Source organism: Mixophyes fleayi, chromosome 1 (assembly GCF_038048845.1).
Source record: "Mixophyes fleayi isolate aMixFle1 chromosome 1, aMixFle1.hap1, whole genome shotgun sequence".
NCBI classification, from domain to species: domain Eukaryota; kingdom Metazoa; phylum Chordata; class Amphibia; order Anura; family Limnodynastidae; genus Mixophyes; species Mixophyes fleayi.
Window position 1 is genome coordinate 413,399,004 of NC_134402.1, and position 22,406 is coordinate 413,421,409.

The following is a 22,406-nucleotide window of genomic DNA, read 5'->3' on the forward strand; positions in this document are numbered from 1 at the left end:
ATAGTCCTGCAATACCTCATTGCTCCCGTATTAAAACGCAGAATTGTCACCCATGTGAAGACACCATTAAAGGGCTGTTCTGTGTATATGTATAAAACAAAGAAGAAGAAAAGAAAAAAAAAACAATCTGAAAAAAAAATCTGTTTTATTTACAAAATAAAGTTGCACTTAAATGAAAATTTCTTTATAAATTTAACAAAAAAAAATCAAAAACAAAAAAGTGTTCAGAAAGCAATACAACAATGGATTGGTCCATCAGACATAACTTCTATTAGTCAGATTGAAATGTCTGATTTTTTTTAAATGTGGAATATTGCAGCTAAATATTGAATTAGCCAGTATTTTCTCAAAGGATGAAGGTACGTGATGGCCTCATTAGCAAGAGGTAACAACCCCCTTATTATTATTACATTATAGACTAAATATATATCCAATCCCAGTCTTAAAAACCAAACAAAAAGAATAAAGAATCCACCGGGAAAACATACTCGTAATAAGCCAACTGCTAAATGTGAGAATACCTATTATAAGTGTTAAAAAAAGGACAGGCTGAATTTAACAGAAAATCATAAAAAATTTGCCACAAATGGCCCCCAAATCACTAGTCTGAAATATCCGTTACAGGGAGCTGCATTTGCACCTATCAAATACTAACCAGTTCTTTAATGAAATACAGCAACTGGTTTAATTGTTTAAAATTTATTTTAGGAGTGGGGATAATTAAAGCTAGATGGAAAAATTGATATCAAATAAATAATCATATTTACACTTTTTTCTGAGCTTAGATAAAATACAGTGTATTAAAACATTTCATTTGAAGATAAAAACAATACACTGGCTCTCATAAATGGAACATATTAAACAATAAAACATGTTAAAGTTATTGATAAACAGACAGACTTTGCTTCAGTTGTGTAGGTCTGCTCAGAAGTTCCAGGAATCTCTAGAACCTGTTGTTGAATTAATGTTCCACCTGGATTTTTGAAGATACTACACAGACCTGTGCAATATCATCATATTCATACGTTCTCTTCAAAAACGTGTCCGTGAGCCTTAATCCAGAAACACTCTAGTGAAACAAAAAAGAAACTTCATTAAATTTCCAGAAATAAAGCTCAATAACAGTTTTGCTTCTCGCCCCAGTCGCTAAAACGTTAAGGTTATGGCTCTGATCCCAAAAAAGCAGAAAATCCTGATGCAACACTCACCTGCAGGCCCTGTACAGATGACAGCAGTGTGAGTGTAAGGTAGAGGGAGGAGTTGGGGTGGAGTTTGCCAAGCTGTCTTCCAGATACACAGCACCAGTGAATTGCATTTGTGTTACACATTTCCAGAATCAGATCCATGGTCCTTTCACTGCTAGAGAGAAGGGAAGAATATGCATCATTATTCTAGATCTTACTGTATAGAAGAGAAAGAAAAGTCTCATTGTGGTGAGCTGGCAAAATTTATAACCCATTGGCAAACAGGTATTTTATGTGAGTTATGCACAAGATGATGCCAATGCGATGACAAATGGCCATTAAAAAAAGGGGAACACCCACCAGATGAGCTTTGCAAATGATTGCTTTTAGTTTTGTGCGGTTTTCTACTGGAAAATAAGATGTATCTACTAGTTTCCTGAAGGGGTCAGTTTACATGGGCCAAGTGAGTAAAGAACAAGTCTAAGCTCTCACCTTCCCTATTCACTATATATCATATCACCTGGCAGGAAGCCACTACCACTGTTTGTTTCAGCAAAGGAAATTAAAAACCTAAGTTGCAGCTTTCAGTGCTGTAGAAAAGGTATAACATTGAAATGTTTTTCAACAATTGCACTACAGAAACTGTTTGCAAATATTCATATATTAAACTGACCAATAAAAGTTATGATTTGAGAAATACATAGTCTTCCCAAAAGTGACTGCATTGTTTATTAAAAAGTCTCCCACGCCATTAGAAAGCCCAGTACAGTAGCACACAATGAAAAGTTTCCTGCAGAGGTGAGATTACCTGTAGGTAAACGTGTATGTAACGGAGGTGAAATTACCTGCAGTTAGTGATTTTACACGTGATATCAAACGGCTCCTCCAGATTGACAGTATCTGGAATAGTCTCTAAAGAAAGCCTTACATCCCCATAGCCTGGAGCCTGAAAAATCACAGAAATATAAAGGAAAGTTTATTTTTATACACAATAATTATTTGAAACCCTGAATGACAAAGTCAGTTTCCTGCTATGAGCACACATTACAAGAATTAGTTGCTATATAGTTGAAAAATCTCCACCTTATCCACAGCTAAACCCCAGAGTATGGTGTAACAGAAATCAGTGCAAGGATGATGCCACATATCTAAGGAAGGCTCAAACGGAAAAGACTAATCTCTTGTTACCTACATACTACTATATATTATACAAGTGACCCTCATCTTGCCATCAATTCTTTTATTTGTTATTAAAGGTAAGCCGTGTGAGAGCTGTACAAAGGGGACATATTGACAACTGCAGTAAGCAGGTAGTTTTCTTTAGTAAAACATTTATGTCCTCTTGAAACAATTTAAATAAATGTTTTGTAATTATCCCAGTACTCAGCACTAGATATTTTATTTCTTAAAGGGTTTTTTACATGGTGTTATTTAGCAGGTTATATATTTATCAGTTGAAAACTAAACAACTCCCCAACATATCAAACATTAGGATTAGGTATGAGCCAGAGAGGTTTTGGCTCTATGTTGGTGCTGTACCATTCTCTGTAGCTGACTGGTCTGTAGTCTTCCTCTTTCCCCCAAGTTGGTTTTCCACACTATGTCCAGTTTGCCGATCACTGTGACCCCCTTGATAACACCGGCCTTCTCAGCAAACTCTGGTTTGGGCTTCAAGCAGTACAAGTACTGTCGCGTGTCCATGGGCTGTAAATAAGTCTTCGTTCCAAATGTAGATAACCTACAGTGCAGAGATGACTGGTCAGCAAGGTATCTAATCCTAGGTGGCACAGCTGGGAGACATTTCAATATGGGTGACCAGTGCACTTTTGTAGTCTCCAGTGGAATAAGAAAAATACTTTGAATTGACAAATATATAAACACGCAAAGCCAGTGGGACACAATAAGGGGACCACATGCAGCCCTCCTTACCATTATAAATTCCTCTCTACGTTTGTTTTACGGATTTGCTTAGGCTTTATATATGCACACACTGGAGTATCCTTACCCTTCACCATCACTGACCACAGTGTTCAGCTCGGTCACGTTGTACATTATGGACGGCTCTAAGGACACCTTCTCCATAAACATCGGTGAAGTGGTGATATTCTGGATTTGGGCCTCCAGAAACACTTCATCTGTCTGCAAAGTCACACAGGTTGTTAGAGGCAAGTTCTGAGCATAAGGGAGGTAGACACAATGCATTTTAGATCATCTTTATTGAATGTGATTAGTGTCATGCCTGGAAATCAAAGTTATCACGATTAATGGACGTTCCAACCGGCATCCAAAACGTAAGAATCAGAAGCAAAGTTAGTCAAATGGTATTTTGGAGCAAGCAATGGATGTGGGATAGGCTCAGATTTAGGAGGAGGTGCTGCTTTGTCTGCACAGCAGGGAAGGCGATTTGCTGCTTTTCAGAGCTTCTTTATCAAATACTCCCATATTTAAAAGACCACACCAACCTAAAATACAAGTTGTCTTCTAAAACAAAGTCTACTAATAACAATTAAAAAACCCCAAAACTATAATATATATATTTATATTTTTGATCGTAATATATTGCGCCCATCGCTATAACGATTCAGGTGCTTTACAAATATATATTTTAAAAAGGTGACAGGACCAAACGTACAGAAATTATGTAGCACCTCACCGTGCCAGTTTGAGAGAAGGTGACATCACCAGAATCCTGTGTATAGTTTTGTCACTATTGTGACAACTTATCTCTATCTCCTACCATGAGAACACATGATATAATCAACACTGTATTTGCATTTGGTATGTAGCTGAACACAAACTATTGTTCTCTAGTAGAAGCAATTTTCTGGCTAACACTGACAGCAGTGTCCTTTAATGGGTTTACCAACAGGAAGAACAAAAAAAACAAAGATCTGCAACATCAATACTATCTACTGCCAATAATCTTCCTACACTTTCACCTATAGATACAATGTTCTCACTAATCTGTGATGGCTTGCACATGATCTGCACAGTGGTTACCATCTGGTAACAGAGGTGGTGATGGGCACACCTCACATCACCCGTCCCTGCAGTATGCCAGCACACCTCACATCACCCGTCCCTGCAGTATGCCAGCACACCTCACATCACCCGTCCCTGCAGTATGCCAGCACACCTCACATCACCCGTCCCTGCAGTATGCCAGCACACCTCACATCACCCGTCCCCTGCAGTATGCCAGCACACCTCACATCACCCGTCCCCTGCAGTATGCCAGCACACCTCACATCACCCGTCCCCTGCAGTATGCCAGCACACCTCACATCACCCGTCACTGCAGTATGCCAGCACACCTCACATCACCCGTCCCCTGCAGTATGCCAGCACACCTCACATCACCCGTCACTGCAGTATGCCAGCACACCTCACATCACATCACCCGTCCCTGCAGTATGCCAGCACACCTCACATCACATCACATGTCCCTGCAGTATGCCAGCACACCTCACATCACCCGTCCCTGCAGTATGCCAGCACACCTCACATCACCCGTCCCTGCAGTATGCCAGCACACCTCACATCACCCGTCCCTGCAGTATGCCAGCACACCTCACATCACCCGTCCCTGCAGTATGCCAGCACACCTCACATCACCCGTCCATGCAGTATGCCAGCACACCTCACATCACCCGTCCCTGCAGTATGCCAGCACACCTCACATCACCCGTCCCTGCAGTATGCCAGCCCACCTCACATCACATGTCCCTGCAGTATGCCAGCACACCTCACATCACCCGTCACTGCAGTATGCCAGCACACCTCACATCACATCACCCGTCCCTGCAGTATGCCAGCACACCTCACATCACCCGTCCCTGCAGTATGCCAGCACACCTCACATCACCCGTCCCTGCAGTATGCCAGCACACCTCACATCACCCGTCCCTGCAGTATGCCAGCACACCTCACATCACCCGTCCCTGCAGTATGCCAGCACACCTCACATCACCCGTTCCTGCAGTATGTCAGCACACCTCACATCACCCGTCCCTGCAGTATGCCAGCACACCTCACATCACCCGTCCCTGCAGTATGCCAGCACACCTCACATCACCCGTCCCTGCAGTATGCCAGCACACCTCACATCACCCGTCCCTGCAGTATGCCAGCACACCTCACATCACCCGTCCCTGCAGTATGACAGCACACCTCACATCACCCGTCCCTGCAGTATGCCAGCACACATCACATCACCCATCACTGCAGTATGCCAGCACACCTCACATCACCCGTCCCTGCAGTATGCCAGCACACCTCACATCACCCGTCCCTGCAGTATGCCAGCACACCTCACATCACCCGTCCCTGCAGTATGCCAGCACACCTCACATCACCCATCCCTGCAGTATGCCAGCACACCTCACATCACCCGTCCCTGCAGTATGCCAGCACACCTCACATCACCCGTCCCTGCAGTATGCCAGCACACCTCACATCACCCGTCCCTGCAGTATGCCAGCACACCTCACATCACCCGTCCCTGCAGTATGCCAGCACACCTCACATCACATCACCCGTCCCTGCAGTATGCCAGCACACCTCACATCACATCACACGTCCCTGCAGTATGCCAGCACACCTCACATCACACGTCCCTGCAGTATGCCAGCACACCTCACATCACCCGTCCCTGCAGTATGCCAGCACCTCTGGGGGTTAGAGGGTTAGACCTGGGCAGCTGACTGACTGACCCTGGAACATGTACTTCGTACAGTAATGTAGATGTAAGGTATGCTGGGTGAGGACAGAGAGAACATCACATACATATGTTTGAGACTTCCATAAATACTTCTAACAACAACTCATATTTCAGGTTTGTGGAGAGCAAACAATTGGCTGGGAAGTGTGGGAGCTGTAGGCAAACAACTGGAAAGTTGCAAAAGGACTGCATATATTATAACAGGGGACTATAACGTTTCAATGTTACAGGAGGGGGATGATGAACACTCAATTTTAAATATTTGCTATTATTTAATAAAAATAATAGGTAAAAAAAGTCTATTTAACACTGCAGACAGAATAATTAAACCAAAGTTATACAGTAAAACATCCTCCATTATAATCAGGGAAATTAAGAATGGGAAGGGTTTAATTACAAAATTTTGTTACAATACGAAAATATTTATATTTTCAATCTGTTTTCTCCTCAGTTCTTTCACTAAATGGGGATAAATCTAAAATCTGTGAATAGATCAATGATCTTTGGAATATACGGCTCCTCTCCCATAATCCACTGCTTGCGTTACTGCTGAACCATGTTCTGCGTACAGGTAAATATCAATGAAGCAATTCTCAGCGGAGAGTGAAAGGCTTAGTGGAATTTCAGAAAGTGAAGTTAAAAATAAGCAGCAGCACAGAAAAGCAGGGTCATCAACAAGATATTTAGGCGTGGCAGATTGTAATGGGTCTGTGCCACAAGTTCATAGAAAAATCAGTGGCATCATAATTCCTTTAAAAGGAAAAGCTGCCCAGAGTTCCCTGGTACCGATTATGTACCAGGGAACTGGTACCAGTCTATAATGTAAGAGGTGCTGTAGCTTATGGGAACATACAATTGGTAAGGACTACATTAGATTTGCTTGGTAAACAGGCAGAGTACAGTAAAATTGCACTGCCATTAAAGGGTACATTTTATAAAAGTACAATCATAAGTTTTGGCGTATATATATATATATATATATATTGGGCAACATATAATAAAAATATATAATAATATTTGGTTGTGATCATACTTTTCCATTATGCACCAATTTCAGAATGAGATTAATCCGTTAACAGGCAGAAACGAAAAAAAAAATGTAAACAGCTCTTAAGAATTAATCAAAATGATGGAAAAAAAATTACCACAGAACTGAGGTCACTCTAATGGGGGAAAATAAAAAAAAACAAATTAGAGAAAGAAATGAGGGTTAAATGTTAAAAATAGGAATGCCTGAACAAAATACACATATTAAATTGCTGCCTAACATAGCATTAGTAAAGGCTATCTGACAGTTCTATACAACAAAACACCAACGCTGATCGGCTTTAAAGGGGGGCGTCCATCTGTGTAGAATAACCAATGCATTATTTTGCTCTAGACTGAAATTTAAAAATAAATATATATATATTTTTTTAAAGCACTGGTGATGGCTGGAATGGCATGGTCATGTGACTGGATGGGCGTCAGGGCTAACCAATCATGTGCCATGGACACCCGAGGCATCAATCTTTCCCATGCAGAGTTATTTGTGGCAGCTGGACAACCCCCTCTAACCAGTGTCATGTTGAAATAAAAGAGAATAGAACGGACTCATTTAGTCATTTACCAACCACCACATTTAAACAAAACCAAACATGTTACAGTTATTTAGCATTTACATACCCCTGCTGCAAGAGGAGGAGGAGGCAGCTACACTATTAGTAAAGACAAGCATGCATGTGGCTCATTGTGTCATCGTACAACATCAGGTGCACTGGATATAAAATAATTGTGTAGTGGGCAATCTCACTTGAATGACTGTATTGTGGATTCACAACGGATCAGACACGCCCACTACAGCCCCATGTTATAATGAAATACAATTACCTGGAGAGCCAGCCACAAAGCAGCACTGTCGTTTGATGGGCCTTTCCCCCCCACTACCCGGCAGAGGCTTTCTCTCATTTTTCTTTTAAATAACAATTTATAGCTGTAACTGGTTTTCTTTCAATTCTGCAATAATTTTCATAATTCCATGGTAAACTCTAAAACACAGTCGTATTAAGGCCAATGTCACACAAAACACCCCTTGTTATAGGTAATGCTGCTGCTAGTGCTGCTCCTATTACAGTGGATTCTTAGATCATCAATGTAGCATTGTGTAATCATTGCAAATAGAAATATTTATAGGTAAACGTTATCATTTGCCTTTATGCTGAACATAACAGGACACAGACTCACCTCTGCATTATAGAACTTTGTCTTGACATCAAGAGGTTTAAGAACCTGTGTCAAAACAGAAGGAACGTTATACAGTGATAGATCCATCTGATGAGATGAGCCAGGAAGTTCTGCTCCTGTCCAGTCTGCCATTATCTCCCAAATGAACCGATTTACAGATCGGTAAAACTCCCAACATGTTGTTCTAGGAAGCACATTCCATAGGATGGAGTGGAATCCTGCACAGTGCTGCTAATGACTGGGATAGATTCCTGACAGCACTACAAACACTGGCCTCAACCCAAACAATGTTCTGCTCTAATCCCAGTATTCAAAATACACACTCAAAAATTGATTACATGTATGTTAGATAACATCCACTTTTATAGCGACCAATTTCCAGAATATCTACCACATTCCTCACAATAAGCCTTTCATAGCCAGGAGTGTCCGTATGATCACAGATCATGGGCCTGATTCATTAAGGATCTTACCTTAAGAAACTTCTTATTTAAGTCTCCTGGACAAAACCATGTTACAATGCAAGGGGTGCAAATTAGTATTCTGTTTTGCACATAAGTTAAATACTGACTGTTTTTTCATGTAGCACACAAATACTTGATAGCTTATTTGTACACTGAAATTTAAAGTTGATATTTGTGTGCTACATGAAAAAACAGTCAGTATTTAACTTGTGTGCAAAAGAGAATACTAATTTGGACCCCTTGCATTGTAACATGGTTTTTCCAGGAGACTGAAATAAGAAGTTTCTCAAGTTAAGATCCTTAATGAATCAGGCCTCAGGTGTCAGAGGTGCTCATTGCAACATGACACCCACCAACACGTGGCCCTTAGTGTTCCCCGAGGCACTGCTGGCATTATCTCTGTCAGTTTAATAAAACAAACCCTTCTACTTCTCAGTGACCAGGCCTCTCTGCTAAATCTACAGCATGGAAGAAGAGAGACCAAGCTGGTGTGTTTAAGATATAGTTTATTACAGGTTACAATGCGAGTAGTCCGTACACTGAAAGCAGCCAATCAATTCTCTGGGGCACTTTTTGGCACCGGTTCCTGGTGAACAGAAGCTGCATTCATGACCACTAGCTCTGTCTAAAATGAATGGCTGCCTCCACTGTGAGTAGGTGACAGATGCACATGGACAGCATGAAATAGAGTAAGGAAGTAGGCACATTAAATAACAGTAATGATTGGTTTATAATGCACCTATTAGAATTTATGTAATATATGAATTTAGTGGTCTCCTTCCCCACCTCTGAGCCGGACTAGTTACTTATGGAAATGAAGAGGGAGGGCCGCATCAACCTGCGCCATTATCATTCTATTTCATTGTATGCCTGTGTCATTCTGAGCTATGCTCAAGAGATTAAATAGAGACATACATTAGTCAACATAAATCCTTTATCTTTACAGTCAGTTTAGGGGATACATGCATTTTTTTATTTCATTAAATGAAAGAAAATCACTTAAAACAGAGTTAAACTGTGGAGAACAGCAGATAGTGACCACCAGCAATCTTCATCTGCTACAAGAAGATCCCCTGCAAGCTCAGCTCCACATTATCCCCTCTGCTATCTACCATGCCCCCAATACATATCTCAGTCCCATTCACGTTCTAGAACTTCTCTCACCTATTTCTACATTCTCCTGATCTGCCAAGTTCCACATTAACCAATCCCCAGCAACAGCCCATCATCAAGTAGCTCCAGTTATTCTTTACTCTTCATGTTGACCATAACCTCAGCCTTGGCACGCTAAAGAAACGAGATGCCCTCAAGAAATTTCAGGGTAGAACGCTATTGGTGGATGTCTTGTACTTCTAAGGACTTTCTCAAATTTACCACTCCTATTGAAATGCCTTTATCATCTCTAGACAGGGCATTACTGGCACATAATACAGTGTTCTACAGGCATTATTACTTAAGTAAACAATCAGATGTCTGCTAGAAAGATTACTGAATAGGATCGGTTGTTAAGGGTAACATTTGTGCCATCACCATTGTACTAAATATGCCATTTCGTGTTTATTTCGGAAAACCTTACCTGGAATTTGAAGAACTTCCGGAAGTACATTTTCTCCCCTGTCTGGGTGGTATAACTTACAGCACACACTAATCTGAAACACAGAAATACAAGGGGTGCAGGGCGTTGAGGTATTTATGGTAACTCCTCCACAGGTAAGACTGTGCAGAAGAGGTGATGTCACCCACAGCAACAAGACTTGCCTTTGTTTTCTAAACTGTACAAGAAAAAATGACAAGTTGATGAGCTGCTGTGGGCAAAACCCCTTTCTACACAATTACCTGTAGAACAGGCCACCAAGAGGTTTAATACAACCCACCTGCTGTACCAAACAGGGTACCCATGTCTGAAATATGCTTTGTTGAAATGCTATAAGCTTTGTATGGTTAAACAAGTAGTCTACCATTTCCGAAATTCCTGGTGTCGCTGTCCTACCTAAATGTTAAATGTGAAATTAACTAAATCGCCCCTCCATTCTTAATAATAGTATTTTAGTTGTTTGCTCGCCATTCATTGTATTTAGCAGGGTTCCAAAACACTCATATAGTTGGTTCCTCTGCCAAATCGGCGCTCCCAGAGCTGATCAGAGGAATATGGCAGCAAACAGTCTTACACAAATATAGGGATTATACAAGTCCAGGAAGTAAGACACTATAAACTCCATCCCCGATATTCACTTAATACTAACCTGGAGAGTTAACCTTATTTTTCATGTACAGTAACACCGAGATATGGAGTAAATAAATGCATTAAAATAAGAAAGATGGTGTTATCTGAGCAGTTATATTGTACATAGCATTACCTTGAATTCTATTAACCCGCCCCCCCCCCCTTCATTAATGGAAAACACGACTCACATATGCGTGCCTATTTCTTTGACTTCATGGTGAATGACGTCATCTATACAACTGTCCGGTTTAAGTTCGGCCACCACAGCAGTGGATGCAGATAAGTTTAACCTCTGGGAGCTTGTCTGGAGATCTGCCTAGATATGGTAAACAAGCATCAAAGTGCTAGGTATCTCACTGCACAGTGCTGGAGATTATGACATCATAAATATACTCTTCATTCTATAGAACACTCCAGGGCTACATTTACATATTCTATATTTAAAAGGGAGACTATATCTAAATATATTTCCGTTGTACACATCATTAAACAGTTAGGCGTGGCCTTCAATTTTGGATGTGGAAATATGTGCATAAATGTATGGTAACTGCTTACGCTGGTCAAAGGTGTCCAAAAACGGTCGCTTCATGTAAATATAGAAATATATAGATAGCCTGTGTGAGTTCCAGTGGTTGGTCTTGATCAGAGTTAGAAAACAATAGGTTGTGTTGGTTCGAATTAATCAAGTTAAAACAATCAACATGAAAGAGGTGAACAATAAACCTGCGCATATGAAAAGTAAAACAAATAAATGATTAATTCGGATCTTTGCAAACCTAGGAGGAACCTTGCTAAGCTTTCTTCCTATTGCTATGGGCATAACATTAATAAACTGGAACACAGTAATAATCAGAAATGAGCCATGTAAACAGTCAACCTGTCCCGTCGTAGCAAAGTATACAGTCACAGAAATCAACCTACCTTGACTTGTATATCTTTAACTATTTGATTGCTGTCATTATGTACACTTATGTAGCTTGAAAATGTTTCACCCAGAAAGATATTTCTGTACGTTGAAGGAGATGAAAACAAACAAATATAAAATATAATTTGCATCTTACAAGTGTTCACCCCTCTTTATTATATAACCTGTGATAATAAACAGATTCTCTGGCAAACACAAGCAATAGCCACAAGAAGTAACTAAAGGAGGCTTTCCTAAGAGGAGATCTACAACAAGAACTGGTTCTGTGGCGGTCTTAGCAACCACCATAATGATGTGTATTTTACATTTCACAGTAGAATACAGTCTGCAACCATGTCGTTCTGAGATTTACATATAGTTGTATATAAGAGCCGAAGAAACCCCAAAAAAGGACATTTTCCAAAAAATAAGATTGTGTTCAGAATATGAGCTAGAGAATGTAATTTTACTGAAAGCATTTATGAGTATTCTATGCTTGGAACAAGTGAGGCAGTTTTATAGGACAATACCTAGTTTTATTTGGAAATTCAGTTTCAAGGAAGCTCTGAAAACTGGATGGAAAGTAGATAATCGCTGCTGGTCAAACAGACATGAGAACCGAGCACCACTCCTAATCTCACTGTAAGGAGAACTGCCACAATATGTAGGAGGTGGGGAGGAAATTTTAAACGTAAATTTAGTATATTTTAGGCAGACAAAACCCTTTATCCAGAAAGCATGAAGTGCTAAGCATTGCCGATAATAGGCTTGTAACTTTACAACTGACACGAATCAATGTCAATAACAGGGAATCTTCTCTGTTATTGTATTAAAGTAGTTACTGATACACTGAAAAAGTGCCCTCTAGTGGATTGAAACAAAAACTACAGCTGTAAACCCAAAATAAACTACAAATTACAACCAACAAGAATAGAAAATGTTATTGCAAAGATAAGCCAGTTTTATAGTGTTAATTAACCTTAAACTATGCAAGTATCAGTGTCGTACCCAAAGTTCTGTGGTAATGTCAGCATTTCTCCCAGCATTAATATTTCAGCTCCTTTGACAGTAGATGGATCTTCCCTCATGAGAGCACTAAACAGATCACCTATAACCAGAACAGGGATCACATTAACATAACCGCAGCATAAAAACCATCCAATGTAAAATAATTAGTATATTTTACACCAAGGGCCTGGAAAAGCCTAAAATAAAATAGAACAAATGTATTCATAGACAAAGCATGTTGCAATGCACAGAGAACACTGGCTGCTTTTGCAACATGGTTTTGACAGGGAGCAAATTTTTTCCTCTTTGTTTTGCGCCTAACTGTAAATGAAGCACAATAGGTGTAATGCTATCTAAGCTATATAAATTTAACTACAGCTGTACTTTAATCTATACATATGAAACAGAAATTACTTATTTTGAATAGTAGAAATGCTTTGTACATCATTTCTTAGAGTAAAAGAAAGGTACTTCCTTGCCTTAGTGCCTCACTGTCCATAAAATATTGCTTTGTTACGCTACATAAATGCTCTAACATGCCGCCATGCTTTGACCACTGGGTGGCACTATTCTAATGCAGATAGACTGTGGACCTTGGCAGAACATTATATATGCCAAGTAACTTATTCACATAACTTACAGTGAACATTTAAAAGGTGAATAAAATGAAAATAAACCTATCCCTTGTCTCTGCGAGTGCTACTCTCTCAACTACACTTATCTTCATAGCAACTACTCCCATTATTTCTCTACATCCAGCGGTCATAACTTCCCCCCCACTTTGTCCACTTCTGCACTAGTGATGTTGAAGTAAACAAAACATAGTTGGTTCTGATAGTAAATTAAGGAACATGGCATTGTGAGCGAGACGTCAGGCCCAAGATCACCCCCAGACATGTCCTGGCTACTACAAGCAGTGTAAATACGACATGACTGGCAACAAAAGATATCATCAGGTTAATGCAGGTAAACACAATTACCTGGAAGGTCTCGGTCTTCACATGTCACTGGGATATTTGTGAATAAGGTTGGTTTTGTAAGGCGCATCACTGGACAGGAAAAGAGAGAGAGAGAATTTATTTTTACAGGTTTCATACATTAAAATATCATGCTGCCTCATCATCCATAACAAGCTACCGAGTAAAAGCAATATATATCCATGTGTGTAACTGGTGCTGCTTTATCAGCAGTAAAGGTGATAAAAGACCAAGACCAGTAGATTTATCAAACACATAAAATAGGCTAGTAACTACTAGTGTCACCAGGCACCTATCAGAAAACTCCCTCCTTGACCCCCCTCCAATCTGGCTTCCGCCTCTTCACTCTACTGAAACCGCCCTGACCAAAGTTACTAACAACCTCCTCCCAGCCAAATCCAGCCACTTCTCCCAGCTGATCCTCCTGGACCTCTTTACAGCCTTCAACGCAGTGGATCGTCAACTCCTGTTGCAGACCCCTCTTTATCTCGGCCTCTCTTGCTCTGTTCTCGCATAATTCACCCCTTACCTTGCCAACCGCTCCTCTGTTTCCAATCTTGACTCATCTTCACCCCCCCTATACGTAGGAGTCCCCCAGGGCTCTCTTCTTCACTACTCTACACTACCTACTCGTCCTTCAGTATCACCTTTATGCCAATGACATTCAACTCTACTTCTCTTCTCCCGACACCCCTGTCCCTCCTCTCTCGTATATATCCGACTGCCTATCCACCATCTCCGTTTGGATGTTCTTACATTTTCCCAAAATCAACATTGCAAAAACTGAACTCATTGTTTTCCCTCCTTCTAAATCTTCACCCCAGCTTGATCTTGATCACTGTTAACAACAACACTATCTCTTCTGTCTTCAACTCCGCTGCCTGGGTGTCACTCGACTCCTTCCTGTCTTTTTCCCCCCACCCCCCTTTCAATCTCTTGCCCAATCCTGTCGATTCCAACTAACATTGTCCACATCCAGTCCTTCCTATCTCAGGATGCCACTAAAACCATTATTCACACATTCATCATTTTCAGTCTTAATTACTGTAACCTTCTCCTCACAGGCCTTCCCCACTCCCACCTCGCCCCCCTTCGATCTATACTCAACGCGGCTGCAAGACTTTTCTTCCTTTCACGCCAATGTTCTTCTGCCTTACTTTACACTGGCTCCCTTACCCCCACAGAATGCTTTTCAAACTCCTCACCCTCATCTACAAGGCCTTCTTCCACTCCACGGCTCCTTATATCTCTAATCTCCTCTCCATTCACACACCCGCCCGTTCCCTGTGTACGACCAATGACCGTCGCCTCTCCTCCAAACCGATCCCCTCATCACACGCCAAAATGCAAGACTTCTCCTGGGCTGTCCCTTCTCACTGGAACAACCTCCCTCACTCCATCCGACTGTCCCCTAAACGGTGCACCTTAAAAAAGGTCACTTAAAACTCATCTGTTCCTCAAAGACTACCAGCCATCCACCCAACTTTCTCCATGCTTGTTCCCTCTTCCCTGCACACGCTTCTCTTCCCTAGATCCCCTCCACGGACTCCCCTTGTGCCTGCTGTCTCTTTGCCCTCCCTTTAGGATATAAGCGCTTACATGCAGGGCCCTTTTCCCTTCTGTCTTAACACCATTTCTGCGCCTCCAGCCTCACTGTATTTGCCATGCGTGGAGCTATTGGAGTCTTGGTTTTACTCATTTTTGTTCTGTAGTTTTACCCTGTATGGTCTACTGTTTGTATTCTGTAAAGCGCGACGGAAGATAATAATGATTCATACAAGTAAAAGTATGTGTGCAAGAGCCGAGGAAACGGAATATGTCACTAGGTAGAGAACCTGTGTAATACAGATGTAGACTTATCTTCATTTAAATAAAGACCTATACGAAAAAATTCTAAAGTTACACAGTCTGATTGTGAACCTGTAACTACCAATAAACATTTTCTAATACAACAGTAAATTAAAGATAAATCTTTACAGATATTGCCAACCATTATTCACAAAATATATACTTCTCGGTTACTTGAAGGTTCGTTGGACTAGGTAGAGCTCTTTATTGCACTCAGTCTTCATGTCCTGTTTGTCTGTGTGTACTCCGTTTATTAGCCAGATCATTGCAATATCCACAGGAGCACAAAGGCAACAACATGCTCATCTAGTGAGAGGCAGTGACCAGACCATCTTGATCGTATTTGTGGGACTGCATGTGACAGGGGCAATGTCATAATGTGAGAAAGGATTGAGGCAGGCAGGAAGTCACAGTTAGATAGTGCTAGGTGCAGGACCTCCCAGAAGCAGAGTAGTGATGAATCTCAATATGTGGCAAGACTGTGGTGTCAAATGCACCTCATACGAGATAAAATTCATTATTTTAATCAGTCTCCATCTACTCTGACATTATAACCATTTGTAAATAGCAGGTGGGGAACTCCCAGTGAATGCATTTACATATTTTCAAAAAGGATAATATTGGGACTTTTATTTTTAAATATGCAGTTATTGAAACAGCCAATATGGCAGTTCTAGACCAAATTGCTACTTGCATAAGCGACAAGTCTACTTTACAAAAACTCCAAATGTGGTTTTATGCAGAGATGTCTAGTATAAATACTATATAATAATCAAAAACACAAAATGTTATTTGTAATGTAAACAACTATGAAAAATATATATATATATATCTTTATTTAAGTTTACAAAATACAGTGTAATTACCATAGGAGATACAACTGATGTGGATGGTATGAAAATCAATTTAAATACTGCAGTTTAAAATTCACATTTTCATATTGCCATAAAGTAATTCAAGTCAAGCAATAATAGAAGCACACAACGGGGGACATTCTATAAGGGTGGAGTAATGTAAAATGGGGTAAATTTATATTTAAAAATGTATATAAAAACTAACATAAGTTAGGCATATTCCACTTAAAACAACCCCCGCTCCCAGCTAGCATAGCGGTAGTTCTTGCTGCAGTCACCCCTGTCTCAGCCTGTTAATGGTCTGATCTGCGCGGGACACCAGCCAGGAGAACATTGAATGACTATAGAAAGCAGGGAGAATGCTGATTAAACAGCACAACCACTACAATCTCACATAATTTGTATTAAGAAAAATAATGCACAGATGTGCGCCAATAAAAAAAAAGCAAATGGCTTAAAAAAAAAAAATACATCAAAATTATCAGAATTGTATTTCATTAAAAACTATTTAAAATATTTGATTTTTGCATATAATAAAATCTTTCCTCAATTACGGTCACAAGTGGCATAAGCTTCAGCATTTAATGATATATAAAACAATATTAATTTATGTAGGGCATTAAAGAGTGAAAGAGGGTTGGAATTTGACACCCACTACGGGAGTGTGTCTGGAATTCAGAAATATTACATTATGCTAAAATGTAAAAAGTTTACAGGGTGACATTTTTAATTTTCTTGCACAAATAAGCACAGCTACAAAAGGGTCTTCATTTTTCCTCAATAGGGATTTCTTCTCCTTTAAAACTCTTGTTCCTTACCCAATCATTAGTCCTACTATCCTCAGTAAACGCTGTTAGTCACATGACATTAGCGCAGCAAATCATAGCTTGTAATGCTGACGCAAAAGGCCACAGAGATGGTTTTGAGATGAACACAATTGCATTCGCTCTGAACAAGTGTGTTTTGCAAATGTTGATTGAACTGGGCATGTGCACAACTTGCAACTGTATTCTGAATGACACGTATCTGACACTTCTGCCCCTTCTGCTTGTAGAGGCAGATCAGGGGCATTCATATGCAAATGCTGTACAGTAAGGGCGTACAAGTGCAAGTTAAGCACAATCCTTGAGATAAACTCTATTCTGTGTTGCACGAGTCTTTGAAACCTATTCCCTACCAGGTACAAATACCGCAAATATACAAGTTTTTCAAGTTGATAACAACTGACATATTTGCTCTGACGCATAAATATTCAGAAAATAAGGTTGCCCATATTTTAAGACGTGTCTTGCTCAAAATACAGGACTTGTGTTCAACTCCAAACCATTCCTCATAAGTCACTACTGTGTGCAGATTAGCTTTAGATGAAGCGCTGCAGTATTACTACCCCTGATATAGACTATTTGTAGATTATCAGCAACTACATACTTAAAATAATTCCATGTTTATGAACAAACAAGTCAATTCTGCCACAGAGCTTTAATTCTAACCGAACCAATGTCCCAATATGTTCACAATAGCGCAAGTCACAGAATATCCATATCTCACAGATGTCTCTCCTCATTGTAGCATTGCAGCTTGGAAGGTGGCAGTGCCTCATTAATCTGCTTAACTTCCCCCAGACCTCCTCCAAACTCAGACCACCACAGGCTGATGGTAAAATTGTCCATCGTCCTCTATGGAATAAATTCAACCTATGTCTTTCCAAGATGTCTTTCAGCTGCTCAGATGGTGCAAGGATTGGGTCTTCACCACTAGCTCTTTGCGTACAAATACTCCATGATCGCACATGTGCGATCTCCTTGGAAACATTTTCATTCATAGGTTGTGGACTACACATGAAGCCATCCTTCTTTGATGTCACTATTTGCTTATCATCAACGTTTTCCGTATGGACGTTTGGCTTAAACTCTAACAAGCCCGGTGTGGGATCATAGCACATGAAGGGCTGCACCTGGACTGGATCAAAGGTACCATAGGATATCTTAGAACAAAGTTCTACTGAGATTAATGGCGGATGCATTTGAGGCTTGAGGATAAAGTTCCGCACATGATATGGAAACCAAGGATCAAATTTTGGCACGAGCCGGAGGGGAAATTCTTCTAATGAGCCTGCTGCTATCTTCTGTAACTCATCCAACCTATTTTGTAAAGTTCGATAATGCAAAATTACATCCATTTCCAGTTTATAAACATCAATCACTACTTTAATAAAGTTCTCACACCAGCTGCACCAGTCCAGCCACCGTTACACCATGCTGTTTGCCTGCCCGGCTTTGTAGAGATTCTGGCAACACCTGGAACATTTTGGTCACGTCAACTGTGCAAATAATTTTGTTGCAGATTTGTTTGAATGAAGATGTTGGTTCCATTAACAGACGTCATAGTCCTTGAAATAAATCACAGTGACACATGAAATGCTTGAATAACAATTTCTTGATGCTATTACAATGGTATTTCTCGTCATTAAATTATATTGTGTTAGTGCCCATTATGTAGCTGTAGAGCACAAGCAACGCACAACTCCACCACATTGGCTTCCATGTTGTCTTATCACACGTGAAGTTGACCTGAAGCAAAAGCATGGAACATAACAGTTGTGATAATAAACATCTTGGTTTCAGTTTACAAGTGGCACTGCAAGAACTGGTCTTATATTTTCATCATAAAAATGTATATGGCTCCAGCATATTCAGCAGCATTATACAATTGGGAACGCACAGTAATAAAACAGAATTGGGTAACACAGACAGAAAAGTAAGAGGACCTGCTCACCAGCTGCTTATAGCTATTATTTCAAATATTAACATCTTTCAGAAAGTTATAACATTTTTTGCTGCATCCATTAAAAGCAATTCATGTTGGCGAGGTGGGCACAGACACCATATTCGGCAAAAGGCTTTGTAGTGAAGCCAGAAAACAGCAACACTCTGGTAAGAAAGAGAATAAGAGAAAAACAAAAGGAAGATCTATGTATATATGAAGTTACTTAGGCTGAAAGGAATGTTTGTATACACCAAAAACCCAAACAGATGAACCTTGCCACTACTGCTTCTATGAACCCAGTAGAATCCCTGCTGACCGTCTCCATTTCAGGGGAAGACAATACAAATAATAAAATTATAATAATAATTAATATTAAATGAATAGACAAAGGAAACATTTCTAAAACATGATGGTAAGTTTTGATGCACCTGGGTCTGTTAATTCATGGTGATAGGTTTGCTTCAAATATTGATCACAATAAAAATGATATATTTATCATGCTGATTATTTGATGGATTATTAGGTCTCTACTCTAGCATATGCAGACCTTCCTGTGGGACTCACTGTACAACAGCTGAAGTCTTTAACTAACTGCCCTACTTCATAATGTATCTATCCGATTGGGTTCATCCTCTGATAGCCCCATAGTTGCCTATACTGAACCAGGGGTCTGCCGCATTGGACACCATAGAGAGGTGAGAGTTGCAAGAGACTGAGACGGCTAGAACTTGGAGTAAATCGGGTACGGTTTCTGATTGGCAAAAAAATTCTGTACAATCTAATAATTTCCCAGATATACTGTTCACTGCAGTCCCAGCTGCTTGAATGCAAGACAGGTGTTTCCGCTCATGAAATATAACAGGCCTATGGGTTAGAACAGGTAGCAATAGAGACGAATCCACCCAACGAAGCAGTGCTAGCTAGAGGTTTACAACTTCATTAAACAGGTTTTGGCATTCGTTAACAACTGTCCCTACAAAAAAAAATAGCAGCACTATAAGACGATGCTACAGACAGTCGTACAATGTATTCACAGTTATTATAATTTTTAAAAACGTACTTTCAAGAGATAAAATTAGCATTGCTTTAAACAATAAGCAGAGGCAACTACAACGTGTAAGAATAGTTCCCCTTTAATCGTTACTTATATTCGTGAAAGTTAGCTACTTGTGTTTCAGTCTTTACAAAACTTTTCATTTCAGTTCCAAAAACAAGGTGACCATTTGAGATTGAAAGCCATTGTGGATTAAAAATGACTTGTGTATTAGCCTGGCCAAAGAATGTTGACTGATATCGCTGTCAGTGCTGCAACCTCCGATTGTTTATAGTGCTCCTCTCACCTACACGCAATGGAGTCAGTCATTTTGTGAGCCGAGTCAATATACAGACAATTCACAATGCAAGAACATCCAATTCAACTTTGAGCGCAAAGGACACTTACGAAAGCCTACGATGTCATGGGGGAGGGAAATGGGAGTAGTCAATGTACAGTAAGGGCATGCAGAGCTCAAGCGCACACAGCAGCATCCAATTCAAGCATTGACATCTCTAAGGTATGTGATTTTCAGTCATGTCACTTGCCCCAGCTACAGGCCAGGTGTAGGTATCGAGTGATAGTGATGACAGTCACCTAAGCATGCTAGAACATGAGCATGCAATCAAGAGCAACTTTAAAAATGTGTTTTATGTATAGCAGACAATATCATGATAAATATACTTAAAAAAAACCAAAAAAAAAAACCACAAAAACCATATACACAACTTCACTACACAAATCAAACGGTAAGTGTTGGTTTATTGCTACCTTTACCACACTGACGGTAAATAATTCTGTGTGTATTTTCAATCCTACAAAGAGTATTTAACTCAAACCCATAAGAAGCAGTTACCATATGGAGTTCATGTTGCTTGATAAGACTTTATGCTTTAGTAAACTGCTATTGGCTGGAGTTCACTATCGGAAATGCAACTTTAGTGCCAAAACAGATCACCCAGCTAATATTGATTGCCATTAGCAGCTGGTACCCAAGAGAAGCTGCAGCAGCATTCTCAACCAGTGAGCACTCTTTATGCAATAAGGCTATATTGTACCATGATACAGCAGTTCACTGTGGGCATGTATTTTCCTGTGCACCAAATGTATCCTCACTTGGCACATATGCAGTTATACAGGACAACTAGTGGATCCTTTTATCTATATCACCCATCGTGTTAACTAATTCCTCTTTCCCAATATTGTGAAGAACTAAGAGTTTCCTTTATTTCTTACTGTGCTACCCTTAGTTTGTCCAAAAGATTATTCTGTGAAACATAATGGCCCACCACTGGAGAGCCACAGGCTGCCCACCTCTGCCCTATGGGTATCTGATACACCCGAGTCTCAGACATGTGTCAGTAGGAGAACACACAGGCCTGGCTGGGGGACAGCAATGGAAGCCATGTGGAGACAGAACAGAGGGAAGAAGCAATGGCCTGCTCCCCAACACCCGCACATAAACCAGTCTACCCATAACAACCGTACCTTTGAGGGCCAGTAAGTGCTCCTGCTTGGGCTGATTCACATCCATGGCGCCTGCTGAGCCCACAGCCACAACACACAGCAGGAGAGTGTGTACGGGTCGTAGATCGGATCAAAACAATATTAATAGACCGCGCATGCGCAGATTATGATCTGTCCAGCAATGTAACCCGTCTCGCTCTCCGGTCATGTGACCTGCCAATAAGGCCGATGTAACAATAAAGCACAGCCCGTGAGATCGTCTCCCTGTGTAGTAGATAATGTATTTCTGTCCGTTATTGCTTTGGACGGAATGCACTACAGTAAAAAAAAAAAACTCTGACAAATTAGGTATGAGTGTAACAGGAGAAAGGAAAGTGCAACACAAGTTACTGTATGTGCAACTGAGGTGGCAGTGTATATAAAGGAGCAGCATATGTATATGGATGGATGGAAGGAAGCATGAAGAGAGCGTATACTGTATACGTGACGTTTTTGTTTTCCCAAACTAAATATGGCGGCTACTGCGCAGTGACAGTGTCGCCTGCACTGTATGTGTGCAGACTGCTGCTGCTACTACTGGCAGAATTCCGGTTGAACCATTCTTCACTCAGTGGGGGGATACTGAATTGAATATATAATCTTAATTACGAAGGCGCCGTTCGGAGATACCATTTAACATAGTACTACTGGTTAAACTATATGTAGTTTAATCTCTAGTAACTTTTTCCGGATTG

The 22,406-nt window shown here is 40.5% G+C and overlaps 2 protein-coding genes across 5 annotated transcripts; both read right to left on the reverse strand.

Moving 5' to 3' along the window:
* Nucleotides 1–128: 128 nt before the first annotated feature.
* Nucleotides 129–22,122, reverse strand: TRAPPC13 (trafficking protein particle complex subunit 13). 4 transcript variants are annotated; one of them, XM_075182801.1, is made up of 13 exons: nucleotides 21,694–22,122; nucleotides 13,708–13,776; nucleotides 12,728–12,827; nucleotides 11,737–11,821; nucleotides 11,004–11,131; nucleotides 10,168–10,240; nucleotides 8,128–8,172; nucleotides 7,050–7,067; nucleotides 3,190–3,323; nucleotides 2,724–2,922; nucleotides 2,030–2,130; nucleotides 1,209–1,356; nucleotides 129–1,069 (listed from the first exon to the last, which is right to left on the reverse strand). In XM_075182801.1, the coding sequence occupies exons 1-13, from the start codon at nucleotides 21,737–21,739 to the stop codon at nucleotides 962–964; spliced, it is 1,254 nt and encodes a 417-aa protein (XP_075038902.1). In that variant the 5' UTR covers nucleotides 21,740–22,122; the 3' UTR covers nucleotides 129–961. The 4 variants fall into 4 exon arrangements, with proteins under 4 accessions (XP_075038902.1, XP_075038896.1, XP_075038919.1 ...); XM_075182795.1 differs by having other exon boundaries at nucleotides 1,209–1,359; nucleotides 21,694–22,119; XM_075182818.1 differs by lacking the exon at nucleotides 7,050–7,067.
* SHLD3 (shieldin complex subunit 3) lies at nucleotides 17,130–18,651 on the reverse strand (the record flags this gene model as incomplete). The annotated part of the gene is made up of 1 exon (XM_075193769.1): nucleotides 17,130–18,651. A coding segment is annotated over one exon (825 nt), but the record flags the coding sequence as incomplete, so codon positions are not given.
* Nucleotides 22,123–22,406: the final 284 nt, after the last annotated feature.

What these genes read in the sequence shown, in the direction of transcription:
- TRAPPC13 (XM_075182795.1), bottom strand. Translation starts at nt 21,739, where the DNA reads ATGGATGTGAATCAGCCCAAGCAGGAGCACTTACTGGCCCTCAAAG. An exon ending in GCACTTACTGGCCCTCAAAG is followed by an intron (nt 13,777 to 21,693) that starts GTACGGTTGTTA and finishes TTTCCTGTCCAG; the next exon opens with TGATGCGCCTTACAAAACCA. An exon ending in AAAGAAATAGGCACGCATAT is followed by an intron (nt 10,241 to 11,003) that starts GTGAGTCGTGTT and finishes TCTGTGTTTCAG; the next exon opens with ATTAGTGTGTGCTGTAAGTT.